This window comes from Anser anser (assembly GCF_964211835.1).
Source record: "Anser anser genome assembly, contig: SUPER_W_unloc_3, whole genome shotgun sequence".
NCBI lineage: Eukaryota > Metazoa > Chordata > Aves > Anseriformes > Anatidae > Anser > Anser anser.
Genome location: NW_028154229.1, coordinates 91 through 10058, shown reverse-complemented (window position 1 = coordinate 10058; position 9968 = coordinate 91). Strand labels below are relative to the sequence as shown.

Sequence of the window (9968 nt, the reverse complement as noted above, 5' to 3'; positions counted from 1 at the left end):
TGAGTGGCCCGCGTGGTAGCTGGGAGATGGCCGACGGGGAGGACTGAGATGTTAAAGCTGCCTGTGGTTGCCTGCCCCCAGCCCCAGCCCCAGCCCCGTCCCCGTGTGCCATCCCGATGGCAGTAGCGGCTGGAACCTCAAACTAAAGCGAGCGTATTCTGATGTCGTTACCCTCCAAGCCTGTCAGAGAGGCAGAAGCGCTGTGGCCTACTCAGGCAGGAACCGCGCGTGTGGGGACGGCCACGTCCCTGCCGCCGTGTCGGGCCAGTTTGAGCTCCGCTCTCCCTGGGGCTGCTGCAGGGCACCGCGGACCACGCTTGGGCAGCCTTGGGGGGCACTGCCTATTTTTCCAGAAGCCTCCTCCCCAGCTGAGCACAAACCCAGTTGTGATGTGCCAGGGCTGAGCACAGGCTTTGTATTCCTCCCCGCCACCCCGTGCGCGGGAGGTGCAGCTTTCCCCCTTAGAAACACCAGCAGTTGAAGTGGGGCTCTCAGGGAAGGTTGTGGAGCAACTTCTGAAAAGGTAAGGCCTGCCCTGGCAAAAGCGGGGATCTGCCTGCGGGGAGCAGCGCCCAAAAGCCACCAGCGTGTTTGGGGTGGAGCTGATAGGGTCATAAATAATAGTTGGGGCTACGAGCGCGAGGTCCCGCATTTGGTCCGGGGCAATCCTAAGCACGAATCCAGGCTGGGCGGAGAATGGATGGAGAGCAGCTCTGAGGAGAAGGGCCTGGGGGCGTTGGTTGATGAGAAGCTCGTCAACCGGAGCCGGCAATGCAATGGACGCTTGCAGCCCGGAAAGCCACCCGTATCCTGGGCCGCATCAAAAGGAGGGCGGCCGGCAAGTCGAGGGAGGTGATTCTCCCTCTCTGCTGCTGTGCTCTTGTGAGGCCCCACCTAGAGTAAGTACTGTGTTCAGCTCTGGGGCCCCCAGCACAAGAAGGACGGGGACGTACTAGAACGCGTCCAGAGGAGGGCCACGAAGATGACCAGGGGGCTGGGGCACCTCTCCCAGGAAGGCAGGCTGAGGGAGTTGGGGTGGTTCAGCCTGGAGAGAGAAGAGAAGGCTCCGGGGAGACCTTGGAGGGGCCTTCCAGTACCCAAAGGGGGGGCCCTACAGGAAAGCTGGGGAGGGACTCTTTGTCAGGGAGAGGAGCGATAGGGCAAGGAGTAATGGTTTTAAACTCAAAGAGGGTAGACTTAGACTGGATAGTTGGAAGAGATTCTTTCCTGAGAGGGGGGTGAGGCACTGGAACGGGTTGCCAGGAGAAGTGGCGGATGCCCCGTCCCTGGAAGTGTTTAAGGCCAGGTTGGATGGGGCTTTGAGCAACGTGGTCTAGTGGAAGGTGTCCCTGCCCAGGGCGGGGGGGTTGGAATTAGGTGATCTTTAAGTAAGGTCCCTGCCAAGCCAAGCCATGCTATGATTCTATGATCGGAGCAACCGTTCTGTGGAGCTCGTTTCCCAGCCGTGCAGGGCCCGGCTTCCCTCCGCGGAGCCGCCCAGCCCGTTTTCGGGCGCCCACTTCCTCCCTCCCGGTCGGATCCCTCCGCGCCCCGAGGGCACGCGACCTCCCTGAGCGCCGATAAGCACCGGGTCGACGGGAGCGGAGCCGCCGAGAGGGCGGGGACAAGGGAAGAGGGCAGGCGAGGCAGCCAATCGAGGCGCGGGAGCGGTCGGCGGCGATCTGTCGGCCCAATGAGCGCCGCGGAGGGCCGGGCCGAGTGCGGGAAGGGAGGGGGCGTTGTACCGAGCGGGCGCCGTCATGGCCGACGGGATCGTTAGGGCGCAGGCCGCCTGGCCCGGCGGCGGCGCTGCCGCTGCAGCCGCTTTCGGAGAGGTCGCCTGCAAGGGCAAGGAGGTCCCCGCCAACGTTCTCCGTGAGGATGAGCGGTCGTGGGCGAGGAGGTAGCCGCGGCGTCGTCGTGCGAGTCTTCTCTTTCCTTCCTTCCCTCGGCCGCTCGCAGGCCCTCTGAAACGAGGGCCCGTCGCGGGTCCCGGGAGTGCGGCAGGGCGGGTGGTGGCCTTGCTGCGGGAGGGAGGGAGGGAGGCAGGGAGGGACGGACGGACGGTCGGTCGGTCGGTCGGTCGGTCGGTCGGGGTCTCTCCGGCTCGTGGCGCTCTCTACTGCAGCGCCTCTAAAACCCCGCGCTTCTTCGGTGCGCGTCCCGCCTGCCCCCGGGGTGCCACGGCGCGTACTGGGTCGCCGGCGCAGTCGGTCTCCTTGGGGGTTCGGACTGCCTGCGTATAGGCAGCGAGCATCGCAGTAGTGACCGTAATCAGTCATTTCTGCGTAGCAGAAACGCAGGTCTTGATGCGCCTCGTGACAGCGTTCTAGAGACGCCCCGGCTCGGCCGTGCTAGGCTTTGGTTATGGCACCACCCCCACCGCGCACGCGAGCGCACGCTCTCTCCAAAGTGGCTTGTGAAAGGGAAGAATTGCAGCTTTTCCTAGCTTTCTTAAACATCTAGAAGCCAGTCAATCCCGCAGGCTGCTGGTCCTCACTTGAGGCAGGGGGGGAACTTAGAACTGCTTTTGGAGTGTAGTTGGCTATAGCGAATGGTCTTGAATTTGCTTAGCTCGCTGTACCGAAGGCCTGTTTCACAGTTGAGCGATGTTATAGGGGGGAGAAGTGTGAGGAAGGCTCGTAATTCTCGATTGTCGCGCAGTGAAAGGCGATGGTGAGTAAGAAGTGCAAAGCATCTGTGGAATCGAGTCTTATCGGCGCTGTTTCAGTCGCATCTAAAATAAATAAAACTGCCGGAAGTCGCTAATCTGAAGTACTCGGCTGTCTCGTTGCCCCCGTCACCTTGCGTGCTGGATCCTGCTTCTGGTGCCGTATGCAGTTTCGGTCTGCTGGTGATTTGGGGAGTTCCCTCGCAATTAGTTGCGAGTCGATGGTTTCCTACAGATCGGTGGTATTCGTGTTTCGCAGGTGATACCTTGGCCTCGGTCTGGAGGTGTCTGACGTAGAGCCGGCCGTAACGGGCTAACTTGGAATGTTCTTTCCCCTGAGTACGTGGCGTTATCGAGGACGGAGAGTTTATACAGCCTCAGCCGGATTACTCCGGGTTCTTTGAAGATGCCTTCCTACCTCTGGCCGAGGCAATATTTGGACATAACTGAAGGACAGTTAGCAATTGTTTGCCGCTTGTGTGTTTTGCGTGTAGAAGGTAGAGAACTTTGCCTATTCAAAGATCGCTTAAGAAGAATCGCTGTTTTGTCGTGCGCGTTTGGGGTACCTGATAATCTGCTTCGGTAGGACGAGTTCGGTGGGGCATAGTGATTTGCTTAAGCTGTTGCCTTTCTCTGAAGCTGACTGCGTTGTAACTGTTTACTCTTCCTCCAGCGCCTTGCGTTCCGTGATAGTTCGCCTCAGGCTCCAGTGTTTTTTCCTAGTCCTTCCTGAGAAGGCAGTTGTCCGGTTATGTGAAGCAGAAGATTCTGGCGGACCCGTGAGTACTGTGGGAGCTTTCTTTTCGCTAGGCTGGCTGTACCTGTAACTAGTTTGTAACTTCCTAGACTCTTTCCCGTCCCCTCTTTTCCTCTGGATGTTGCGGAGGGGCGCACAGTAGGCTATTTTGGGTTTTCCGATGCTGTAGTCTTTTGCCTCTAGCTTGTAATGGAGTTGAGCTTTTTGACTAAGAGCGGCGATATAAAGCGATGCTGGTCTCCGGCTACGCGCTTGTAGTACAAAAAGCAGTGTTGTTCCGAAGTACGGTCTGATGCCCGTTTTCACGGTTTCCAGACAGCGGCGGTGGTACTTTGACTATGCAGAAGAGGGCTTGGGGTTTGGGCAGGTCAGAGGCGAGGAAAGGGAAAGCTGGTTGAGCGGCGCTGGGTGTTTGTTTCGCTGTTAGCTATGCAAGTCAAGTTCCAAGGCTTTGTGAGGCCACGCAAAAGAAAAGGCACCGTGAAGCTTTTATTTTCCGCCAGAGCGGCTTACGTTGCCCGAAGCTATGACGGGGGCTTTAACCCCCGAGACAAATTTAGCTTCTGTGACTGTTTTGTAGTCTGTTCCCGTCTAGAGGGTAATTCAAAGAGCAGCGGTTGAATCGTGAAGGATTAGCTAACCGTGTTCTGTGGATGGTTCTCCGCTCGCGTTCGTTCTGTGCGTCGTGGCACGTTATGTTAGGTAACGTTATTTCCTTTTTCCAGCTTCTTGGGCGTGTAATGGTTGTTGGCAAGAAGTGTGCTGCTAACCTGGACCTGACCAATGGATTCCGGATGGCTGTGAATGCCCACCCTCGGGCCCTTCGGGCTGTCGTGTACATCTACGTATTCTGGGTGGCGGTCAGTTGGGCCGGCCTCCTGGCTAAGGTTTTTGCACCGCAGGCGTCACTGCACGCGTACGGGTCGCCGCCGAGTAGGTTTCATATGTTGCCCGTCAATCTAGCCCCTGTTGATGTATGATTTTTTTTTTTTTTTTTTTTTCCTGGACGGCTGTCTATGGAGGGTAATAAAGAGCTTTGAGCAGCACTTGCACAATAAAGATGGAGCATGGGGATATGACCTCTGTCTTGTGTGTCTTGCCGATGGAAATAGTTCTGCAAGTTAAAAGAATGTTTCGGTCTGTTGACAGTGTCGTGTAGATGGTGGTTTGCCCAGTCATTTGAAACGCGAAGATAGAAGCGCTCGGCGGTCCTGTGGGTCTCCATCTCCCTAAGACGATCTAGGATGTGCTGTGTGTTTGAGGCCTTGCTATCTTCCCCCTGCTCCCAAATAAAAGGGCGTGCTTTTATTGCGAAACAGCCGCATCGAGGACTGGCAGATGTAGAACCAGAGAAGAATAAGGTTGGAAGAAAGCTTCCAGGCATCGTCTGTTGTCTGCCCCTGTCCCGAGGAGGCAGAATAAACTCTACCCGGTGTGATTTCTGACAGGTGCTTGTCAGCCTGTTCTTGACTACCGTAGGAGTTTTGCTACCGCTTTCTTTTCAGTCGTGGGTTTCGCAACTTCGAGAAGTAATTTCTCCCACAGACGCTTTTCAAAGCGTAGAAGGCTCTGGGATGCTTGAGTCGGCTTCTGAACGTTCAAGACTCGGCTGCCGTTCCCTTTATTTTTTTGTATGTATTTTTAGAGTCTTTTTTTTTCCTAAACGAAGTCCGTTGTTCAGGAACTAGAAGAAGGATTAGCTAAAGGCACCATAAGGCGTTTAAATGCGATCACCTCTCGTGCTTTGTTAGACCTCTGGCTTTGCTGTGCTCCTTGTTTAATTGCGGTTACGTTCAAGGCTTACTGGAGCATGGGAGCGTTAAAATGCTATTAAATATTTTTAGTGTTTGAAACTTGCTAATGAAATGATTTTTGTGACTCCGTTCCTCACAAAGAAACTCGATTCCTTAGCAGGAGGAATGATCTTTGTTACTGGATCTGTTTGCGGGGTTAACGATTGCAGCTGTGAATGACTAAAGTCTTTTGAAGAAGCTGAATGATAAAAACCAAACCGAAACAAGAAACAGCCCTTGTTCTACTCGAAGTAATATAGAATTTGCCGTTTGCGGGGTCAGATGAAAATAGTTGTGGAAGTCAACTACTTGGGGGGGGGGAGGGGAGGGGAGGGGTGGGTGGAGGTGGAGATGCTGTTGCCCTTTCAGGGAAAGCTTCTTAAATTGGCACTTGATCAACTGTTCTGTTTCTGTATTTGTCCTTGGTCTCTTTCATTGGTCTGTTTTGTTGACGTAGAAGAGCCCATGGAACTGCTCAAAGAAACCTGTGCAAATGGACCTTGAGTAAGTATTTACGTGTTCAACTGTTCCCCAGTCGGTCTAGCTAGGTCTAGCTAATGCTATCAGCGCTTGTAGTCTTTCACAAAAGGTGTTTAATTCCTGAGAAAGTAGAGGAGGAAGACGATTGGTAATCTCTTTGCTTAATAGGCACTGTTAGACAACCGTAGAAGGCGAAGAAATTTGCCCCCGAGGCACCAATTTGACCCTTCCTTTAGCCTGTACGCTTTCAAAGAGCATATCATAGAACCATAGAATGGCCTGGGTTGAAAAGCACCTTAAAGATCATCTAGTTTCAACCCCCCTGCTCTGGGCAGCGTTGCCAACCACTAGAGCAGGCTGCCCAGAGCCGCGTCCAGCCTGGCCTTGAATGCCTCCAGGGATGGGGCATCCAGAACCTCTCTGGGCAACCCGTTCCAGTGCCTCACCGCCCTCTGAGTGAAAAACTTTCTCCTAATATCTAAGCTAAATCTCCCCTGTCTTAGTTTAAAACCATTCCCCCTTGTCCTATCGCTATCAACACGTGTATTTTTACTCCTGTATATACACATTCGTAGGGGTTGGAAGGGACCTCAAGAGATCGTCGGGTCCAACCCCCCTGCCAGAGCAGGTTCCCTAGAGCAGGCTGCCCAGGTAGGCGTCCAGACGGGCCTTGAATATCTCCGGAGAAGGAGACTCCACAACCTCCCCGGGCAGCCTGTTCCAGCGCTCCGTCACCCTCACCGTGAAGAAGTTCTTTCGCATGTTGGTGCGGAACTTCCTGTGCTCCAGTTTTTGGCCGTTGCCCCTTGTCCTATCCCCACAAACCACTGAAAAGAGGGTGGCCAAGTCCCACTGTCTCCCACACTTAAGATATTTGTAATCATTGATAAGATCCCCTCTCAGTCTTCTCTTCTCAAGGCTGAACAGGCCCAGGTCTCTCAGTCTTTGCTCATAGGGGAGATGCTCCAGGCCCCGTATCATCTTTGTTGCCCTCCGCTGGACTCTTTCCAGGAGATCCCTGTCTCTCTTTGTACTGGGGAGCCCGGAACCGGACACGGTACTCCAGGCGAGGCCTGCCCAGGGCAGAGTAGAGGGGGAGGATCACCTCCCTTGACCTGCTGGCCACGCTCCTTTTAACGCACGCCAGGATCCCATTGGCCTTCTTGGCCACCAGGGCACGCCGCTGGCTCATGGTCAACCTGTCGTCCACCAGGACCCCCGGGTCCTTCTCCGCAGCGCTCCTCTCCAGCAGGTCATCCCCCAGCCTGTACTGATACACGCGGTTGTTCCTTCCCAGGTGCAGGACTCTACGCTTGCTCTTGTTAAACTTCATTTGGCTTCTTCCTGCCCAGCTCTCCAGCCCGCCCAGGTCTCGCTGAATGGCAGCACAGCCTTCTGGCGTGTCGGCCACTCCTCCCAGCTTTGTATCATCGGCGTACTTGCTGAGGCTGGACACTATTCCCTCGTCAAGGTCGGCGATGAAGATGTTGAACAAGACCGGACCCAGCACCGACCCCTGGGGAACACCGCTAGTCACAGGGCTGCAGCCGGACTCTGCGCCGCCGATCACCACCCTCTGAGCTCGGCCGGTCAGCCAGGTCTCAACCCACCTTACCGTCCACTCGTCTATCCCACGCTTTCTCAGCTTTGCTAGCAGGACGTCGTGGGAGACAGTATCAGAAGCCTTGCTAAAGTCAAGGTAGATGACATCCACTGCTCTCCCTCCATCAACGCAGCTGGTGATGCCATCATAGAAGGCAACGAGGTCGGTCGAGCACGATTTCCCCTTGGTGAATCCATGCTGACTACTCCTCATAACCTCCTTCTCTTCCAATGGCTTGGAGATGGCATCCAGAACAAGCTGTTCCAACACCTTTCCAGCTGTTCCAACACCTTTCCAGGGACGGAGGTGAGACTGACCTTTCCAAGAGCTCCACATCCTTCTTGTGCTGGGGGCCCCAGGCCTGCACGCAGTATTCCAGGTGGGGTCTCCCAAGAGCAGGGTAGAGGGGGATAATCACCTCCCTCTCCCTGCTGGCCACCCCTTTGTTAATGCAGCCCAGGACACAGTTGGCCTTCCGGGCTGCAAGCGCGCGCTGCTGGCTCGTGTCCAGCTTCTCGTCCATCAGGACCCCCAAGTCCTTCTCCGCAGGGCTGCTCTCAAGTTCTTCTTCTCCCAGTCTATAGAAATACCTGGGATTGCCCCAGCCCAAGGTCAACGCCTTGCACTTGGCCTTGTTGAACCTCATTAGGTTCTCATGGGCCCACTTCTCCGGCCTGTCCAGGTCCCTCCGGACGGCATCCCTTCCCTCTGTTGTATCGACTGCACCGCTCAGCTTGGTGTCATCTGCAAACTTGCTCGATTCCGTCGTCTGTGTCATTGCTAAAGATGTTGAAGAGCACCGGTCCCGAGGCCGACCCCTGAGGGACACCGCTTGTGACCGGCCTCCACCCAGACATAGAGCCGTTGACCACAACCCTTTGGCTGCGACCAGCCAACCAATTCTTTATCCCCCCAGCAGTCCATCCTTCAAATCCATACCTCTCCAATTTAGAGAGAAGAATGTGGTGAGGGACCGTATCAAAGGCTTTGCTCAGTCCAGGTGGCATATCCTATCCCAGGAGTGGTTTCAGCCGTAAACAACAAACAGTTACGAGGAGAGGTGTAGCTCTGTAAATATTTTTGTTGCCTTGGGTGAATTGGTGTCTGGTCGCACTGAGTGGCCCGCGTGGTAGCTGGGAGATGGCCGACGGGGAGGACTGAGATGTTAAAGCTGCCTGTGGTTGCCTGCCCCCAGCCCCAGCCCCAGCCCCGTCCCCGTGTGCCATCCCGATGGCAGTAGCGGCTGGAACCTCAAACTAAAGCGAGCGTATTCTGATGTCGTTACCCTCCAAGCCTGTCAGAGAGGCAGAAGCGCTGTGGCCTACTCAGGCAGGAACCGCGCGTGTGGGGACGGCCACGTCCCTGCCGCCGTGTCGGGCCAGTTTGAGCTCCGCTCTCCCTGGGGCTGCTGCAGGGCACCGCGGACCACGCTTGGGCAGCCTTGGGGGGCACTGCCTATTTTTCCAGAAGCCTCCTCCCCAGCTGAGCACAAACCCAGTTGTGATGTGCCAGGGCTGAGCACAGGCTTTGTATTCCTCCCCGCCACCCCGTGCGCGGGAGGTGCAGCTTTCCCCCTTAGAAACACCAGCAGTTGAAGTGGGGCTCTCAGGGAAGGTTGTGGAGCAACTTCTGAAAAGGTAAGGCCTGCCCTGGCAAAAGCGGGGATCTGCCTGCGGGGAGCAGCGCCCAAAAGCCACCAGCGTGTTTGGGGTGGAGCTGATAGGGTCATAAATAATAGTTGGGGCTACGAGCGCGAGGTCCCGCATTTGGTCCGGGGCAATCCTAAGCACGAATCCAGGCTGGGCGGAGAATGGATGGAGAGCAGCTCTGAGGAGAAGGGCCTGGGGGCGTTGGTTGATGAGAAGCTCGTCAACCGGAGCCGGCAATGCAATGGACGCTTGCAGCCCGGAAAGCCACCCGTATCCTGGGCCGCATCAAAAGGAGGGCGGCCGGCAAGTCGAGGGAGGTGATTCTCCCTCTCTGCTGCTGTGCTCTTGTGAGGCCCCACCTAGAGTAAGTACTGTGTTCAGCTCTGGGGCCCCCAGCACAAGAAGGACGGGGACGTACTAGAACGCGTCCAGAGGAGGGCCACGAAGATGACCAGGGGGCTGGGGCACCTCTCCCAGGAAGGCAGGCTGAGGGAGTTGGGGTGGTTCAGCCTGGAGAGAGAAGAGAAGGCTCCGGGGAGACCTTGGAGGGGCCTTCCAGTACCCAAAGGGGGGGCCCTACAGGAAAGCTGGGGAGGGACTCTTTGTCAGGGAGAGGAGCGATAGGGCAAGGAGTAATGGTTTTAAACTCAAAGAGGGTAGACTTAGACTGGATAGTTGGAAGAGATTCTTTCCTGAGAGGGGGGTGAGGCACTGGAACGGGTTGCCAGGAGAAGTGGCGGATGCCCCGTCCCTGGAAGTGTTTAAGGCCAGGTTGGATGGGGCTTTGAGCAACGTGGTCTAGTGGAAGGTGTCCCTGCCCAGGGCGGGGGGGTTGGAATTAGGTGATCTTTAAGTAAGGTCCCTGCCAAGCCAAGCCATGCTATGATTCTATGATCGGAGCAACCGTTCTGTGGAGCTCGTTTCCCAGCCGTGCAGGGCCCGGCTTCCCTCCGCGGAGCCGCCCAGCCCGTTTTCGGGCGCCCACTTCCTCCCTCCCGGTCGGATCCCTCCGCGC

The 9968-nt window shown here is 56.2% G+C and overlaps 1 protein-coding gene across 2 annotated transcripts; it reads left to right on the top strand.

Annotated features, from left to right (window-relative positions):
- Window positions 1-1624: 1624 nt before the first annotated feature.
- On the top strand, window positions 1625-7712 carry LOC310888889 (adenosine 5'-monophosphoramidase HINT1-like). Of its 2 annotated transcripts, XM_083852508.1 has the most exons (4): window positions 1625-1903; window positions 3345-3450; window positions 5679-5725; window positions 6999-7712. In XM_083852508.1, the coding sequence occupies exons 1-4, from the start codon at window positions 1761-1763 to the stop codon at window positions 7078-7080; spliced, it is 378 nt and encodes a 125-aa protein (XP_083708634.1). In that variant the 5' UTR covers window positions 1625-1760; the 3' UTR covers window positions 7081-7712. The 2 variants fall into 2 exon arrangements, with proteins under 2 accessions (XP_083708634.1, XP_083708633.1); XM_083852507.1 differs by lacking the exons at window positions 5679-5725; window positions 6999-7712 and adding an exon at window positions 4154-4507 and having other exon boundaries at window positions 1726-1903.
- The last annotated feature ends 2256 nt before the right edge of the window (window positions 7713-9968 follow it).

Excerpts from the sequence above, each read along its gene's own strand:
- LOC310888889 (XM_083852507.1), top strand. The coding sequence starts at position 1,761 with ATGGCCGACGGGATCGTTAGGGCGCAGGCCGCCTGGCCCGGCGGCGGC. Across the intron at positions 1,904-3,344 it reads GAGCGGTCGTGGGCGAGGAG|CGCCTTGCGTTCCGTGATAG; the intron begins GTAGCCGCGGCG and ends CTCTTCCTCCAG. Across the intron at positions 3,451-4,153 it reads CAGAAGATTCTGGCGGACCC|CTTCTTGGGCGTGTAATGGT; the intron begins GTGAGTACTGTG and ends TCCTTTTTCCAG.